The sequence below is a fragment of the Apis laboriosa genome, unplaced genomic scaffold, assembly GCF_014066325.1.
Source record: "Apis laboriosa isolate Shangri-la unplaced genomic scaffold, ASM1406632v1 scaffold58_cov148, whole genome shotgun sequence".
Classification (NCBI taxonomy): domain Eukaryota; kingdom Metazoa; phylum Arthropoda; class Insecta; order Hymenoptera; family Apidae; genus Apis; species Apis laboriosa.
Window position 1 is genome coordinate 741,019 of NW_025223827.1, and position 20,803 is coordinate 761,821.

Consider the following 20,803-nt stretch of genomic DNA (forward strand, 5'->3'; position numbering starts at 1 on the left):
TAAAAACAATTTAAATTTCCTTCTATTGACACAAGACAACTTTTCCTATTCCTCATGATCAATATTTCATATACATTTGATTTGTATGGAAAACGAGAGAAATGAAATTCGTGAAAGCGAGAAGTAATTCAAGTAGCACGTGTAATTCGAGTCCAGGATCGTTCAAGTCAGAATCGATGGAATGACTTTCGATAAGAGAATCGAGCACCGGAAGAGATACAGTGAAGGTTGCGGTTCACGAACCGCGAATTGGAAAATTTCCTTGAGATCACGATCATTTGTTGCAGGATGCAAATTTATTATTGTTCATTTTTGATGTATCACAGTGAGTTATGTAAAGTAATCAATAGAAAATTATTGAATATTTTGTCATTAATTTAAAGTTTGATATTTTTTGTTTAAAATTATTCATTGTTAATTTTATCGTTGAGATAATGTAATATATAATATATGTAATATTATGTAATAATTATTATTTAATTATAAAAATTAAATTTAAAAAATATATGAACAAAATGAAAAAAATATGTATGAATAAAAATATTAATTAAATTATGTACACGTATATTTTACTGCATGCAAAAATTATATATACATATTGTTATATATTTTATATTTATTTTAGCATATAATATAATAGAAAATTATAACGTACAAAATTCGAAATTTCACTTATACAATCAATAACAAAATTATTCGAATATTCGAATATTTTAAACATATATTTATTACTTAAAATACAATTTTGCACATATTGCATATCTTTAATTCTAACTAAAAACTATTAGATTAATACTATTAAAATTATTAGATTATCATTGTGAAATAGAATAATAAATACCATTAAATATAGATTTATTCTTATCTTTTTCACAAATATACTGAATATTTAACGCGAATAAATTCATTTATGGATGACTACGTCGAGAAATAATAACGCAAATAAGAGAGATAATTATGTAAATATGTTCGCAAAATGCAGCAGATATGGTTATAGTATAAATTTATCTAGCTTGTTATCTGAAAAAGAATCTAGAAAATTGTTCCTCAACTTTGCATTCAACTTTTAACGTGAAGAAGTAAAAGTGGCGAAAAAAGAAACGCATTTAAAATGTAATGTAGGGAAGTAGCGAGAGTTCGATGCAATCAAAGGATTGTACCTGATCGAAAAACTGTTCTTACCTAATGTGGACATCAATTTTAATATTTCCACGCTTCGAGGCTCACTGCCTCCTTTACGTAACTTTTCGTGCTCGCTGTAAAAACTAAAAAAAAAAAAAAAAAGAAGAAGAAGAAACAGAATACATCCGTGCCTATAATGATTCTATTATTACATAAACAAAAATTTTCGACGAAATTAACTATAAATTGATTGTAAGTCGTTCAATCGATGAATATCGCAATCTATTAATTGTATTTCGAAAATCTTAAATTTTTATATTCAATTAAGATTTCATCGTATCAATTATATGAATCATTAATGATTCATAAAAAAAAAAACTTTAGCGTAAAATTGAAATTAGAAATTATAATTCCTCTATATTTTCTTCAATTCTTAGTTTAAGAAGATTAAGAAATTTGCTAGTGATAAAAGAATTTAAAAAATGACAAAATGATGATAAAAAAATATGATAATAAGACAACTCTAATTTAATCCTTTAATAATCTTCTAAGGTTCAAATAAAGAAAAAAAATATAAATGTCATATATGAAGAGATATTGTGTATAAGTGAACAATATTCTAAATTTTTGTTAAATAAAATGGAAAGTAATATTAGTTGCTCGTCATCGCGTGATTCCTCCTGACTTTGGAAAGGTCAGGAAACAGAACCACAGAACGACAGGATGTTGCACAATGAGGACCATATTTCTGTTCTCGCAAAAAAGTTTCATCTGGTGTTGAAACAAAAAGAAATTAATTTTTTAACTAAAACAATCGATCAAATTTTCCCGATACTTTGTGCGATAATCGTTCGGCAAAAAAAATTCTTCTGTTCTTCTGTTTTTATTAATAATTTTCTTTAATAGTTTTCTAAATAATTTTTTTTATATATTGTTGCTTATCAGAATAAATTTTTCTGAATAAAATAAAATTTTATCTCTGATTTTAAAAAATATGTTTCACTTGCTGCTAGAAATAATTCTATCCAATAAATTTCGTATGAGAAAATTTACTTCTGAAAACTTTTTTTCTACTTGCTCACGCATTTTAATTTCGATTATATTTCACGATCGACATACCACGATTTTACTTCCAGTTAATCATTTTCATGCTTGTTAACACGATTTCTAACGAAACAATTTTCCAATCTCTTGTATATCTACTCTTATAATCATTCGTGTAAATGAAAGCTTCGAATATTTTATATTATTTTCTTCTTTTTTTATAATTTTGATTACAAAAATATATTTGCCTTGTTAAATATTTGGTATTTTATAATAAAACTCTATAAAAGAGAAAGAATTTGAAATTTATTTTTAATAAATATCTTGTTTTATAGTTTATATTTTTTAAATTATGAATTTTTCTTCGCAAATATCTTAAATATAAAAAAAAAAATTGCAATGTTTAAAACACAAATATATATTCATGTTTTAAAAGATATTATATTCATGATAAATCCAAAGAAATAATTCTAACAAGACAATCTAAAACATTCTAACACTATATCACAAATATATGACGCAAGAAATCAATATCATACAGTCAAATATATCTGACACTAACAAATTTTCTCACAATCACATAAACAAACATATATTATACATTAATATTATACACTCATTATTTTAATATATACAATTATTATACTTAAGAAATTATGAAAAATGCAGATATTCATTGTTTCTTTATCAAATAAAATTGTTATAAATAGTATATTTTGATAAAATTTTTCTAACAGTTATATTAGTTTATGATTATTAGCAAGAAGAAATCATTTATTCATTGTTTCTTTTTCTAATTTTTGCAAGAATAATAAATATTTATCCATTAATCTATTTATAATCTTTTATATCTAAAATTTTCCACATCAATTTTTAATTTTAATATTTTTTTGAAGAGTAATAATAATCCAAATGGATTTTAAAATTTTTTTAATAAGAAAATTTAGACCACCAGATCATTAAAATAATATTATTTATAATTTGTCTTAATTATTATGTTTTTTATGAATCCAATTATTTAAAACATTTAAAACAAAAATATAAATAATACCTGGTATCTCCAACATTTTCCACAAATTCCATCGTCATTTGATAATAAACGATCTTCACAACGAACATGGCGAATCGGCATTATACACATCCACAAGAAAGAAGCAATGGTTTCGCACGCGTTTTCAGAACAAAAATGATTTTTTCCAGGCAAGGCAAACGAATTTTGATGCACACTTGATGTCACGGACCCTTTGTCCTGCACGCAGCTGCGTTCGCGTTCGTGAAATGGACAGAGACGCGCGTTAAAACGGATATCCGGTGTGTTCCGCTGTGCCGAACTCTCTTCCCCCGGTTTGTCCACTGTTCTTTCGATTACATCGAGCATCACGAATCGATCATGCTAATTAACGAAACGTTCATTGATTTGTACCTTTCCTTTTATTTTCATATTATATTTTGGTGGTCATTAATATATATATATATATATATAAGGATAATATATAATAAATATTATCATATAATAAAATAATATGTTTAGAAAAGTTTAATGGACTTTCCACTATTATGATAATGATTAGTAAAATTTTCCGAATATAATAAAATTATATTTATGAATTTTTTCAGATTGTAAAAAATCTTGTAATGAATTGTTTTGCTTGTAATAAATATGAATAATAAAAGATAAAAGTAGGTATTTCTAATTAAAAATTAAATAATAAATTAGTTTCTTTTTTGTAACATTAAAATGCTAATTGAAATGATATACATTTATTAATTCTTCAGACAATCAGAAAAAATTTTAGTTTAATTCATTTAATTGATTGGTTTATTAAATTTAGAATAAGATGTTTTCAATTATAATTAACAAAAACGCTTTCATTGGATTTGTTTGTTGTAAATAATCTTTTAATACAAATATGAAACCAAAAGAAATTTCTGTTTTAATTATACTAAAAACTATTATCTGGAACAATAATAAGCTTTTCATTATTCGAATATATTAATTATTCGAATATATATATATATATATATATATATATATATATTAATAATATTAATATATTAATTATCACAATTCGAGACTTTTGTAAATTTTACAAAATTGTTTGTCTACGTAGATTCCGAATTGATTGTATACAAGTGTCAATTTAATTTATTACATTTTCCTCAAACATAACGTAAAACATTACATCTAAATAGAGAATAAAGACAAAATTCCTGGAATCTCATTAACGGAATGGAGATGTAATTTCTCGAGTTTCTAAAAGCATTTAATTAGCAAAACTACGACTATGCGTGCAATTTATCGGGATACAGTACAAATAAAGATAAGTCTTTTCAAAGTAATGATATTGAAAATTCGTATACATAAAATCTTAAAAACTATAGAAACAATCTTGTAAACTATGTACAACAATCCTTGTTGTAGAATAAAATTATTTCATATAGATTATTTCATAAATTAAAAATTTAAAAATAATTTTACAATCGTATTAAAAGTCTGTCGAATTAAAAATTTCTTTTATTTATTATTAATTTCTAAATTATCTTAAAAGTCAATCTGTTTTGTTAATAATGGATTAATAGATATACATATATATGAAATTATAATATATGCTATAATTACAAATGAAAAAATAATATATGAATATATGAAATTAATATATTAAATTATTATTATTTAATATTATTAAAAATTTTATTCAAATTTCTTTTTCTGACTTATATTTTCAAATTTCGCGTAACGCCAAGCACGGTAACAAACCATTTCGTGGCTAATGCGCATGCGTTGAAAAATCGTACGACGCAATCAAATAATGCATTAATCATTATAAAATTTTAGCAAATTGTAAACTATGTATTACTTTTTTTTTCTCTTTTCAAATCTCCAGTTTTAATTTTTCTATATGTAATATTATCCAAAAGAAATCATTCATAAACAATCAGATACCAAAAACTTTTCACGATTTCTACTCTTGTGCTACTAAATACTAATATTTCTGTGAAATAAAATTTATTTCGAAATTTTTTTATTGGAGAAATTAAATTTTATTTATTATGAGATTATTATTATTCATTTTATTATTATTATGGATTAATCAATATTTAATTAACATTTGAAATGAGATTTTTCTCTCTTCAAATTTTTACACAGACTCAATTCGATGATCAGTATGCATATCATTAAATCATTGTCTTTACGAAAAAATATAAAATGCAATATATGAAAAGACATCGAAAGCAACATCGTTTAAAATCCGAGATACAAATAATATATAAATACACGCGCAAAGTTTCATAAAAATCGCGTAATTAGACCACAACTGCATTAATAAGCGCAATCTGACCGTGTCAAAATTCCACTAATTAAGAATTAATCCGTTCTAATCATCTCGTTCAAACGGGATTGAATGCTTGATAAAATAATACTTGAACGGAAGCACATATATTTTTCTTCAATGGCAAAAAATTTTCTGAAAATTAACAACTTGAACTGTGGCTTATAGTAATGCATAATTCACCATACATTCCTCATGCTTAAGTAACGGACAATACAATGATATAATGAAAGATAACCAGGAATAAATTAAAGTAATATCATCGTTGGCCATCACTACATAGTACACACAGTTTCTGCTCTGATATTTATGCACCGTAGAAATGTTTTATGTGATTTTTCGAGTTCATTAAAAATCTAGGTCATCTTGCTCCTTCTCCTATTATTATATAGTACAATTAACTTATAGCGTGCTTAATTTTTATTGTATTTAATTTTCCTCTCTCATTCTTTATCTCTTTCTTTCCTTTCTGTATCTTTTCTCATTTCTCTTTGTTAATCCCTTTGTGTTGTGTTGTTACATATATTTTAATTAAAAAGAAAAATTTTTTAAAAATTGTTTAATTTTTTATTGATATTTTTAAATCAATTATTCAATAAATTGTCTTTTCTTATTATTATAATATTTTATTAAAAAATACTTTATCAAAATATCTTTTCTTCGTTATTTTTCCATTATTCAATGTTCAATATTATATCGCTTTTTTGCAATTTTTTATTCAAATAAATTACTTACCGATGGCATTTTTGACGTTGTCTCTCGTGCACCCATAATGCCTCTCCAAGGGTATGGGTTCCGCTTTGTACTCCTCCCATGATCGACCCCTGAACGATGAGGCCTGTTATTATAAATGTATCATAATTAAATAATTTATTATTAATTAAATAATAATAAAATGCTCAAATATCATTATAAATACATAAAAATAAAATAAATTATATATACATTTTATTTACATTATATCTACAAAATATTATATTAAAGATAAATTAATCAATTATTATCATATATAATATATTATTTTTTTATTAAATGAAATAACATCAATTAGTCACACAATTGATTATAAGTTTCTTATATAAACGAATAATAATAATACAAAAGCAATACAATTGTTTAATCATTTTAATTTTTCGATCTTCAATTTTATTTTATTTTCAATTTTTGATTTAAATATTTATTTGATTCATAATTATTTTCTTATTATATTTTTATCATTTTTAATTGTTCTTATTTTTTAATTTTACGATACATTTAAATGAAAAATTTTCTTTCCTAAATACTATTATATAAATACTATTATGTGAACTATATTGTATATTTATAGTATTTCTTCGCAGATGGAAAAATTGATTGTGAATAGTATAAATATAGTATAAAAAACTATATAATACAAATACAAATAAATAAAAACATTTAAATGAATAAAACATTTATAATGAATGATAAAAAATTGCATATGATAAATAATTTTCGGACACAGGTACAGTTAGCATGTGAATATTGCAGAACGTATAGTAACTGAATGTGTCTACAGATGGCGTATAAGTATTACCTTTTCTCGCTGATAGAATTAATGACACATATAGATAAAAGAAAAGGAAGAAAGTTAAGTTCTACATGTTTAGTTGAACCGAGAGTTGTTCCTACGTTAATTTTCTCTAGAAAGGTCCTGAACTTTCAGTTCTGGACCCCAAATATTTAAATCGAAAATATATAAGTTATTAATATAAAGAATATATAAATAATGTAATTTATTTTAGTTTTTTTTTGCAGATAGTTTATTTTTTTAATACTTTTAATGAAAATATTTTTAAATGTACAGTATTTATATTTTGTTATTTATATATATCTAATAATATATATTACATCATTTTTATTTTTTTTATTAGTAACTTGAATGAAAAATTTATATATAGAAAAAACGTAGTACAAATAGCATATCCAAAAAAATGTATATGTATAATATTTATAATTACGTTACATAAATATTTCTCAAACATTAATTATTTAATCTACTTCCATAAATAGCATTACGTTAACAAAAAATCCACCAAAAATGCACTTTTTTTTAACTTCACACACTGTTTCATTGTAACTTCTATTTAAAAAATATATATATATATATAAAAATTTAAAAAAATATGACGAAAAGAACGAAATCGCCATGAACTGGTATAATGAAGATCATAGTTCCTATACCGAGACAAAACATTATTCGCCTACCCTTGGGGAAATCCCCAATGATCAGTTTTCGCGCATCCTTGAAGAGGCCACGCCACTCGAAGAACGTTTACACAATCAACAGCACGCGATAGAAAAAAAATCTTTTTATATGTATTTTTTTTTCTTTATTTATTATTTTTCTTTCCCTTTTTTCTTTCTTTTTCTTTTTTTCTTTTTTTTTTCTTTTCTTTTTGATGCGCAACCCCGTAGAATAAATGTCGGCGCGCACAATTCACTTATTGGTTGAACGGAATACAGATGTAGACTAGTTGGCTTGAGAAATTTCATCACCGCGAACTTTTCAAAGCTAAGAAGAAGGGAGGACAATGAAAGGTAGTGGTAACATCTTTACCACTTCCAACATGAAAACTACGAATCGTTGAAGAAGCGCATTGATCTTTCTCATAGGAACATCAAATATTAGATTTCCAGCCGTTATTAAGATGCGATAATAATAAATCTACTGAATTTAAAATTACAATATTTTTTGTAATTATATTATAAAAGAGATTTATTTTCTCGCAAAACGAAAAATAAAATGCGTCTTTAAATGATGTAAATTTTAAAATTTAGATATGTATAGATATTGAAATTGAATATTATATTAAAAATCTAATTTTAAATTTAGTTTTTATAATAATTTTTATAGGTAATGAATTTTTATGATTAAAAAATTATATAATTATAAAAATTTATTAATACTTTCAATCAAAAATTTAAAAATAATTTAATAAATATAAGTAATTCAGTCATATATGATGAAACATATTACCAATAAAGAGAATAACTTTCTCCATAGCTTTCTTACGAAAAATCGTTTAAAAATCTAATCGAATAACATGAGAAATCTGTTCAGATTTCGGACACATATCAAAAAGTTTATGTTTTTATAATTTTTAATTTTTTTAAATCAAATATTTATTTTTTTCCTTAATGATTTTCTAAAAAATATTAATGTTTAAAAAAAATAAATGCATATAATATCGAAAGCAATAAGCAGTAATTATAATAGAAAAAAGTAAATGTCATATATATGAATTTTTAATCATTAATAAATAATATTTTTTAGAAATAAATGTTTGATCAAAAACAATGTTTATTTTATATTATACATAATATATAAACAAATATTTAGTTAATATAGATATAATTAAAAAATAGCTTGAATTAATTAACGGTATATATTTCATAAAAAGAAATTGAACTTGTCGAAATTATACGAATATATTATTATACGAGCATTGATCGAGAAACCGGTTGTTGCTTGATTCCAACAAGCATAATTCCTTCCGGTGCTCGTTTTATGTTATCATATTTTTTAAAAAATGCTATTTGTACAAGCCTGAGCATTCTTGTGAATCTTTATCGAAATTCCGTTTAAAATTATTACATTTTAAAACAAATTTTCAGAAAAGAGAAAATTAATTGCCAGTTTTTTCTTAAGTTTTATTCTATTTTGTATTTTATTTTTATATTCGTGGAAATGTTTTTTTTTTGATTCAAGAAATTTTTTAATAAAAAAATTCAATGAGATTGATGAATATTAAATTATTTTTTATTATTATTTTTATTATAATTGAATAAATTCATAAGAAATGACAATTAAATTTCGTGACATATTTTTTTTGTTTTTTATGTTTTTCGTTCAATATTTTTTTCTTACAATAATTATATTTTCGTAAAATAAACTTTCGGAAAAAATAAAAAAATTTGAAAACATTGATAAAATCAAATTCATCGTAAATTTAAATTTAATAATAGATTTTTAGACGCGAAATAGATTTTTCAAATATTTTACATATATTCTCATACGCTTCATCGATAACATAACACTTTTATCGATTTATAACAGTATAGACTTATATTATTAGTACAATAATAACTATTATCAATAGCATATTATCAATAGTTATTATACAATAATAACTATTATTATTATCATATTGCCAATTAACGACAAATTAATAATTAGTAGAATTTATTATTAGAATTATTATTTTTTATATTCATTAGATCACAACTTAAATAAAATTTAAATAAAAAACTTACAGTATTATAATTAAATATTATTATTTAACTTAATATATAAAAAAGATTTTTATGTATTCATATTTCTTTACGATTCATTTTATCAATGGAAGATTTCTTAAGAAATTTAAGTCTTAATATAACTATATCTTGTCCATTGAATTTAAACTTTCTTGCCAACAGAAATGAAATCCTACTTTTCCTCGTTACAAAATATACATAAGTGCATACTCTTGACCAACAATAATTTTTCCCGCTCCACGTATCTAACGTAGTTTTCCACCTTTTGCTTGAGCACGATGCATTTTTTTAAAGATCGTGTAGCCGGATCGCGGTATTCGGTTCCGTTCTGCTTACAACAGAAAGATCCACGTATGCACCATTCCGGTCTCCACACTCTAATACCTTCTTTATATCAACGGTTGCTAACCAGGTTAACGTGATCTAGCTCTCGATCATGCGACCATCACGCAAAATTCATGGAAACAGTAAGTTTCATTCCCTGAACGAATGCTTAGCTCTTCTCTTTCTATATTAACGATTCTCTTTTGATATATTAACGATTATATTAAACGAGATTATACAGTTTGAATATAATTCATTAATGCCGAAAATCTATTCTATCCCTCTTTAGTTGAAAAATAGTGAATTTAATTTAATTCTGGTTTATTATTTGAAGAAGATTGCGATAACTAAATCGAATTCTCTCTTCCTCTCATTAAGTTTCTGTTTCAATTTAATTTTTTCAATAAATTTTGTTATAAAATGGTAATTCCATTCTGTTATATTCTGGATTCATCTCCGATGATATTCCAATCTTATATATCTTATTAATCGAAATATATGATTATCTATGATCGTCCTTATTGATGAATGATTACAGTATATTATTGAGAAAAAATGTTTCAGTAATATAGTAATATAATAATATCATAGAAAATTTTGTTTTGAAATTACATCGATGATGATTTTATCTCAAAAATTCATTGCAAATATGAAAAAGAAAAAATCATAAATTTACTACATTCTTTATATTAACATTCTTTAAAATTTATAGAAAAAATGTCTTCTCTTTCATTTATAGAAAAAAATCTTCTCTCTCTCGATAAATCACATAAGATGAGAATAAATTTTTTTTTCATCTATATTTTACAACGTGCATCTCACAACAGAGACTGAATGGTTCTAACAACAAATAAGAAAATAAATGAAAAAAATCATATGAAACTTTAGAAAATAAATTTTTTTACGCGATTCTTAATTCAATTAACGCGATAAAATGTAAAAAAAATTGAAGGCTAAATTCTATTTCAATCATCCTAAAAAAGAAGAATCTTCGAAAAAAGCTTAGAATATTACAAAAAATTTTCAGATAAAATTAAAAAAAACTTATTATTAATATAAGTCTAATCTGGTTGTTTTAATAATAAAAAATAACTTGACACTTTCTTAGATAGAAAATATAATCCTGATGTTTATTAACAAATCTTGATTTTAATATTATTTGTAATGATTAACAGTTGATAAAATATCATTCACGACAATTATTGATTAACAGTTATCAATTTCGTTAAAATCAAAATCAACTTTCTATTATACCAAGCTATTATACCAAGCTATTATACCAAAAATTGATATAATATAATAATGATAAGAATAATAATAAGAATCTAATACAATATGTAGTATTATATTATACATAAAAGTATACTACTATTCATAATAATTGGATATATAAAAAATTAGACAATATATATAAAATAAGATTTTATATATAAAATAATTTAAAATATATATATATTATAATATATATTAAAAAATGAAATTAATAGTTATTATACATATATAAAAAATATGTCATATAAATCATTTTTAAGTTAAAATTTTATCAAAAAGTATGTAATTATATAATATATAATCTTATATTTTCTTTTCATCGATATATTTTATGCAGATATAACGCTTGAATAACGACATTCTTTCTATTAATTTTTTTAATATTTCTGTAGTAATTTCTTTCCAAGTTATTTATAACTTTTTCCATTAGTCTCTTCGATTATACTAATTAATTTAATGTTTATTGTTGTTCATGTATCATCCAGTTCTTAATTGTAAATCTTAACCTTAAAAAAATAAGATTACATTGATACATAGATCATTATCATCGAGAATTTTCTTTCTTATTGATAATTAAATAAAAATGTATCTTATTTTTATCAGTAATTTCGAGTGATTTAACCTGCTCTTCTTACAATATATAAACTATTTTCTCGTGATTAGTATGGATTAAGTAATCTTTGTTCTAATTCTAAAGTAATCATTGTCTAAAGTAATCATTATCTAATTCTAATTTAGATTAGAATTTATAATATCTAATTTATAATAATCTAATTTATATAATATAAATTTATAATAATCTAATTTAGATTAGAATTAGACAATGATTCGAATTTTTACAGTAAAATAAGTATACATAATAAAATTAAATAAATCAATCAAAAAATGATATCTATGCTTTAATAATTATTTAATAATTATTTCCTAAGATAAAACATGTTCGGTGACTTATTGATGAAAATATATATTGATGAAAATATATATTGTAAATTTCTTTTTCTGTTAATTAATACTATTTAAAATAGTACTTTAGTATATACAATAATCGAAATCAAATCTAATCATATTTTTAAAAAATTTCAAATATTCTTCTTTATATAAATATTTACTTTAATAGTGATGATTGAAATCGATATGTATAATAAAAGAACTATTTTGTATTTTTATGTTATTATTTCTTTTAAAAATATATATATATATATTTCATTATAATTATTCTTTATTTTTGAAAATTTCTAAAAATTAAATTTTCTAATAATAAATTTATCAAAAATTAAAATTACTTTAGCTACTTCAAACGTAACTATAACATACCATAGAGGATTGCCAAAGATCACAGTACCACTGCCATCCAGAAAAGAGCACTGTGTATTTGTCTTGAAACCAATTACCCACACTGTAGGAGACTTCATTCAAATGCTAAAAAAAGAAGACGGTGGTATCGATCGAGCATCAATGACAACTATTGGTAAATCCTCGAAAAATCTCTTAAAAATGCAGGCATTTGTGAATAAAATATATTATATAAAATTTTTTTACGATATTTCAGAAGGTATTAGAATAGGTTCCAACAACACGATAGAATCGTTAATGGAAAACGATTTTCGATTGATAATAAATGATGCCGAATATTTAGTGCAACCACCATTGCATCACAAACACACAATGGTAAGTCGTTTTTAAAAAATATATCGCAGTTAAATGATTTATACTTTTTTTAAGAAGAATTTTTAAAAATTTAAAAAAATTTAATTTCGGATAATAAAAAAAATATCAGAGATTTGAACTTTTTTATATTTTTACTTTCTATTTTTAATGAAACTTTAATATTTGATATAAATCATGAATTTAAATTTTTATACCAATATACTTTTATTTTTATATCAATTTTATACTTTTGAAGTATAAAAATATAAAATTAAAATTGTTATTATTTTATTATCTTATTATTTAAATTGAAGAATTATTTGATACACCAAATGTTAATGATTTGATTTTAATTTACAATAATTTTTTAATATATTATTGATATAATATATATATAATTGTCGATATATTGTATATATTGTATATAATTCTAAACAATTGGCATGTACCGAAAAATATATACTTCTAATATGAAATTTAAAAAGAAGAAAGGGAGAAAGGGAATAAACTTTAAATTTTAGTTTCGGATATTTATTAATTTCTAGAAATTTTAATAAAAAAAGTTTCCATATAACATTTCATACAATATTCAATATAACATTGAATTCTATTCTACATAGATGTAACTTATGCATTGTTGGCTATTCAAATGTATTAATATAATCATATCATTTCATACTATAGATCATCGTCATGCATTGAGCATAGAATATTCGATACGGAATCTAGCATAAAAAATAGCGAATAAAATTTTAATAGACTTAATTAAGAATAAAAATGATTCATACCTATCACATGTACAAATGAAAGTTCTTATTATTGCTCAAATTTATGGATATTTGAATTTAAATATGCGGATATCCATTAAGTATTTTTATTATATATTCTCGAATTAGAATTATTTCGAAACTAAATAATAACAGTTTTAATATAAACTTAATACAAATTCAGGATTTTTTAGACAGTCGCAGCATTGATATTTGTTATCTTCACTTAATCAATTACTTTATACTATACTGATGACTTTATACTATATTTGGATAAGACAGAAATATATAATATTACAGGAGAATAATATTTTTTGAGAGAAATATTTTAAATTTTTAAAATTGACTCAATTGACTGATATTTTTCAATCAGCAATGTCAGCAATTATATTATAATATACTCCCTCTACAAAAAATTTCTGGCAAATCAATTCTCATCACAGAGCGATCGATAAATCAGGGATACAAACTTGCCTTCAAATGATCAACATAAGACACCTAAAAAATATATATTAAATTTGTATAAAGTACATATATTATACAAATTTGAGCAGTGTAAAACATATCTTTTATATCTTAATCCAAGATTTATATTGAAATCTATACTACAGTAGTATTGTTATATGACAGAATCTTTAATTATAACAAACTTCGTTAATGTTTGCGGATCCGAAGAAAAATAAAATATAAAATAATTCTTGAACAATTGAAGTTAGTTTTATACAATTACAGTAAAAATGCCAATTCAATAAATGTAATTTATTACTACTATTACTTAATCAGTATTTAAATGTCTTTTGTAAGTTTGAATAAATTGTATACATTTCATACAAAATTTCATCAAAATCATTTACACATAAAAAACTATCAAAAAATATAAAAAATTTTAGATTTATTATAATTATAGATCAAAATTTGTCAAAAACTGCGAACTTGAGCACTTTCAATCGTTTGTAGCTCGTATAGCAATGTTCATCGATTTTAAAGAAATTTTATACATGTATATATAACTTATTTATTGTTAAATTTAAAAAGTATGTTTAGAATTGTTTTTATAATTTTAAATAAAAAAGATAAAATAAAAAAGATCTTATTTATTTCGCGATTTCAATCGATAAAAATTTTTTTGAAATTTTTACATATTATTTGTTTACATATTATTTAAAAAATTAATCTTTCTAACATTCAAAAAAATTCAAATCATTTGATCCAATTTTTAAAAAATTATTCCGTTTTAAAGAACATTCCATTTTTATTATGTCATTATGTTACAAAAGAAATCTTTAAAAAAATTCTGTTCAAATCTATTTAGAAAATATAAATTTTTGACAAACTTTTCCTCACCGCTCTTCAATGGTCCCATTCTAATATATATACCATATGTTATATATTACCACAGACATATAGTAATATCAAAAATTATTTGCAAATATCTCAGAAATTATATTGTTTGCGGATTATATGAAAAAATAAGATTATATAAGAAAAAAATTGTTTAAAATAATGCCTTTGATAATATGTTAAAAAATTATTGAAGTTATTCGATATTATTATATCAATATACAATTATATTTTTAAATTTTCTTCTATTATAACCTATTTCAACTATTTTTTTCAAGTGAAATATTTTAAGTGAAATTTTTATTATTTAGATAAATATAATTTATTATTTAGATAAATAGATAAATAGATCATAATGAAAATTTGTAACTATTACAATCATATTGATATTTTAACTGAAAGTATTAAAAATCTTATATGTAAATTTATAAGATATTAAATGATTTTGTTGATTAAAATTTCTCCGAATATAATAAATTTCTTACAATATAATAAATCATATTTCTTTTAGAATAAATATTTTGTATAAAAAATATAAAATCTTTAATTTAAAATCTTTTCTTTAATAAATTATTTTATATAAAATCTTTTTATTCAAAATCATTTGAAATATCTATAAAAGATTTCGATTTGAATTAAAAAGAAATTTAATTAATCATTTTAAAGGATTAAGAAAAAATATATAACGATATTGCATAAGCAAGCATTTGAATATGAGCAATGTTTTCGAAAAATATTCAATAAAAATTAAATAAATGTTCTCAAATAAAATCTTTTCCAGGAAAACATAGAAAAGTTATCAGACATCCAAACATTAATCGGTCAATTGTACGAAACATTTCATGTTCGAGAACACCATATCAATATGGAGAAGCATGTATTAACTGAGCTGGAGGCTGTCAGATTAGAACTAGAACCTCTTGAGCAGGTAAATATCATCCCCAATAAGAAAATTTTACTTTCTGTTAAACTTTATATATCTACATTCTTAACAAATTACAATTTATAAGTTACGTGGTGAATTTAACTTTTACTAATTTTTTATTGTTTAATTATTTTTCTGTTTAAATTTAATTTTTTAAAAAATCTTTTTTTATGATATTTAGATCATATTTTTAATTAAAATAATTAATATATAATTAATACAACAATATTATATTTTTAATATAATTTATATTTTGCTTTTATTTTTGTAATTAAAAAAAGATTTTTCAATTAGAATAATTGTCTCTATAATTAAATTTAATAATAATTAATTTAAACAAATAATTTTATCTCACTTAAATGAAATTTCTTTATTTTAATAATATTCCATTATACGATTAAAGATAAAAAGTAACTAAATAAATAATTTATTTAATTAGTTAAGAATAGTTAAAAATATCGAAAAGTCGTAAAAACTTGAGTACAATTTTATAATCTAAAAATAATAGAAAGTTGAGAACTCAGACGTCGAGCTATAATTGGTCGAGTATAATTAACCCGAAATAATTTCTGCGTATAATTTTCTCAGCGGTAAAACAGAATGCTTCCGATTAAATCCGTTTTCGTTAACAAGCAAATATAAATCAATCGCAATTCGTGACAATGAATGTGAAACAGGAATGATATCATTTGAATTAGAGTTTAAGGAATATTATTAGCATTTCAACGATTTGGAATGCGGCACGTGTGCACAATTATTCGATTAAATGCGTACCAACTTCTTTCATCGTTTTCTCTTCATAACGATGAATTAACTCATTCTCTACAAGTTTCAATTTTAATTATTTATATATATGCATTTTCACAATCGCCTAATTAAAATGTTATTCTTTTTTTTTCCATTATTTTTTTTCGATTATTATTTCTTTGAAATGTACGAATATCATAACTAGAGATCTTATAATTTGTACATTAATGATATCTAAATTTACAATAATCTAAATAAATTTTTATTATTTAGATAAATATAATTTATTATTTAGATAAATAGATAAATAGATCATAATGAAAATTTGTAACTATTACAATCATATTGATATTTTAACTGAAAGTATTAAAAATCTTATATGTAAATTTATAAGATATTAAATGATTTTGTTGATTAAAATTTCTCCGAATATAATAAATTTCTTACAATATAATAAATCATATTTCTTTTAGAATAAATATTTTGTATAAAAAATATAAAATCTTTAATTTAAAATCTTTTCTTTAATAAATTATTTTATATAAAATCTTTTTATTCAAAATCATTTGAAATATCTATAAAAGATTTCGATTTGAATTAAAAAGAAATTTAATTAATCATTTTAAAGGATTAAGAAAAAATATATAACGATATTGCATAAGCAAGCATTTGAATATGAGCAATGTTTTCGAAAAATATTCAATAAAAATTAAATAAATGTTCTCAAATAAAATCTTTTCCATAAAAGATTTCGATTTGAATTCAAAAGAAAATATTTTAAGAAAAAGACTATAAATTATAAAATATTTATCATTCTAAACTTAATAACTTTTTTTTATAATATAATTTTTCATATTGACAATAGATATAACTATTAAGGAATCTAAGATGAGCCAAAAACTCAATAAAAAAAAAATTATAAATCCTATTTCGATTCATATCAAAATTATATATAATATTTTTTAATATGTTATAGAAATTGCAAGAAATAGAGACTACAGCAAATAGAAGGGCAAATATCTTCATCTGGGTATGTCTTGTTCTAATGTCGATTCAATTCAGCGGCCTTGCCAGATTGACTTGGTGGGAATATTCCTGGGATATCATGGAACCTGTTACATATTTCGTTAACTATGGCACCACGATGGCATTATTCATCTATTTCGTCTTAACGAAACAGGTTACTATACTATACTACATTTCAATTCTCATTTGCTTGAAATCAGTAATTAATTAAATAATTATAATGTCCATCTATATAAAAGAAATATTAATTTAAAAATATTTAAATTTTTTGCTTCGAATGAAAATTTAATAAATTTCTAATTCTAAAAATAATTTAAATTCTTATTAAAAATTATTTTTTAAATAATATTTTTTTAAATATGTAACTAATAGTTTTCGAATATATTTATTGTATATTTATTATATATTAACAGGAATACATACTGCCGGATGTAATGAGTAGACGACAATTGATTACGCTTCATAAGAAAGCAAAAAAGCTTGGATTTGATTTAAATCATTACAATTATCTAAAAGATCGAGCTTATGAACTAGAAACTACTTTGAAAATCATTCGTGGACCTTTATACGAACATAAAAATCATATAGAACAGAAAGAAAGAGAAAGATCAAGTTCGAGCAGTTCAAGATCACCAAGTTCGTCACCTAGTCCTAGTCCTAGTCCGGAAAGAACTCTTCCTAAGAAAGGTATTTTTCCAGGGAAAGATTTATCGAAAAAACCGATTTTTAAAATGGATAAATAAACAAGAAATCATTGATTGTAAAAAAGCGATCTAATTGATTAGAAATTTGAAGGAGAAAAAACAAAAATTGCACTCAGGGCGATTATCGAATGATACTTGTAATATAAGAAAACAAGAAATGTAATAAGAAAGAAAACAATTAATTTCTTTCATCATGAAAAGATTACGAATATTCGAATTCTCGACGGAGTCTTCCAAGTCGTACAACGGCACTCTAAATAAACGAGTATATGTGTAATATATTTGCCCAATGCTCAATGTTGTTAACTAATGTACGTTTGGAAGACGTCAAAGAAATGTATATATCACGTAGTTTTTTACGTATGATTATCAAATATATTGACAAACAGAATTGGTTCACAAAGAATCGAAAAATTAAAAAAATAAAAAAATGATATATTATTGAAATAAAATTTTTTTGTGCAATCTTAATATATAGAATGACTCGCCAGAAATACAAATATTTCAAACTAAAATGATTTTAATATAAATATAATTTATTTTTATATTTATTATATAATTGCACAAAAAATTCAATTTGAGTTAAAATTTAAAACAATTTTAAATAAAAACTTTGAATACGTTTTTAAATTTGAATGAAAGTTTAAAGAAAAGGAAAGTTAATTAAATACCATATTTCTAGTAAATTATCTTATACATATTATATTATTATCTTATATATAATATTATATTAATATTGTTTTTATCTTTGTAATAAATTATTATTTTTAATTAAAATTTATTTACAATCGCAGGAGTACGTAATACTTTATAAGATAACTTAATGATCAAAGCTCAAATATTTTATTTAGAAATTAACTTTTTTATTATTATCACGTAATGAAAAATTTTTTCTATGAATATAAGTAAAGTATAAAGTATAAAATGTATTATTAATGTAAATATACTTTTTTTTAACCAGATCAACGAATTAAATTTTATTATAATAGATTATAATATTATTATAACGTATTTAAAGTTCATTTCAATTAACTTTAACTCAAAATTGAAATAATGTACTTATCTAATAATATGCTATTAATGGAATTGACAATTTTTAATTATATCATTTTGTATTCGTTTTAATTAAATTGCAATATATATATATATATATATATATATATATATATATATATATAATATCTATACACACATACACATATACACACACACAAATAGCCATCGTTTCATTTGAAAATTGAATATCTTATTCTTCTTCAAAGATGGCAAAAAAATTTTTATTGAAAAATATTTCGATCGACATATTACTTGCAAGATTGCATATGAATTTGCTTTGTCGCAATATTAGAATTTATATAATAAAATTTTAATATTCAATACTAATAATGATACTCTACTAAATCTTCTATTCCTATTAAAGTAGTGACTTAATCAAAAGTTGAAGAATTTTGTGCATCGATATAAATAACACTTCAGCATATCTTATTAAGCTAAATATTAAAATACTACTACTATTATGCTTTAAAATATCTTTTATAAAAATATGTTAGATAGGATTAATATAAATTATTATTGTTGAAAATTCTTAAAAACTTTCTCTCGCTTGCCTAAAAAAATCCCTTATCCGTCCATTCAAATAGATCACTGATATATTTAATAATTATTATATTATTATTTTGCGTTTGAAAATACTGTATTATGTTATTACATATATTTATTAAATATTTTAAACTTTTTAACATAATAGTTTTTATATGAAAAATTATTTAAATTGTAATTCTTTATACAAAGAACAATACAAACATTTTTTTTTACGTTTTTTTTATTATAAATAAGTACCAAATTTTTAAATAATAATACATTTCAATACTTTATGCTAAAAATATAATTATATTTTCACATCCTATATTTATTACATGATAATTCGTATAATATAAATATTTAATGTACACTACTACATGACAAATTCCATTAATTAATGGAAAGATGAGAAAGCGTGTTTAAAAATATATTAATAGTTTATTAGATCGCTAAAAATTAGTCTAACACATGATACGATAAATACGATATCAGAATATTTTTTCCCGATCACAAAAATTGCATTGTTTTTTTATTCAAATATTGTTCATCTTTTGATAATTATTTTAGTTTAATATCTAGTACCAATATTCAAATCATTGTTTGCAATATTTATAAAAGTAAAATTAAAATTCTTTAACATTTTTCTAAATTAATTTGAGATTGAAAAATTATTAATATAATATAGAATATCAATGC

The 20,803-nt window shown here is 21.9% G+C and overlaps 2 protein-coding genes across 3 annotated transcripts in view; one reads left to right on the top strand and one right to left on the bottom strand.

Annotated features, from left to right (window-relative positions):
- Positions 1-7,933, bottom strand: part of LOC122717751 — a 32,420-nt gene extending 24,487 nt beyond the window's left edge. The window contains exons 1-2 of one of the 2 annotated variants that reach the window (XM_043942131.1): positions 7,725-7,933; positions 6,234-6,336 (exon numbers count right to left, since the gene is read on the bottom strand). In XM_043942131.1, coding sequence (XP_043798066.1) covers positions 6,234-6,313 — 80 coding nt within the window. In that variant the 5' untranslated portion in view covers positions 6,314-6,336; positions 7,725-7,933. The remainder of the gene's footprint in view (positions 1-6,233; positions 6,337-7,724) is intronic. The other variant, XM_043942130.1, reaches the window with a different exon arrangement.
- The window catches only part of LOC122717753 (calcium uniporter protein, mitochondrial), an 89,416-nt gene extending 70,376 nt beyond the window's left edge, over positions 1-19,040 (top strand). The window contains exons 3-7 of the mRNA XM_043942133.1: positions 12,658-12,837; positions 12,919-13,037; positions 15,906-16,052; positions 17,773-17,976; positions 18,236-19,040. Coding sequence (XP_043798068.1) covers positions 12,658-12,837; positions 12,919-13,037; positions 15,906-16,052; positions 17,773-17,976; positions 18,236-18,565 — 980 coding nt within the window. The 3' untranslated portion in view covers positions 18,566-19,040. The remainder of the gene's footprint in view (positions 1-12,657; positions 12,838-12,918; positions 13,038-15,905; positions 16,053-17,772; positions 17,977-18,235) is intronic.
- Positions 19,041-20,803: the final 1,763 nt, after the last annotated feature.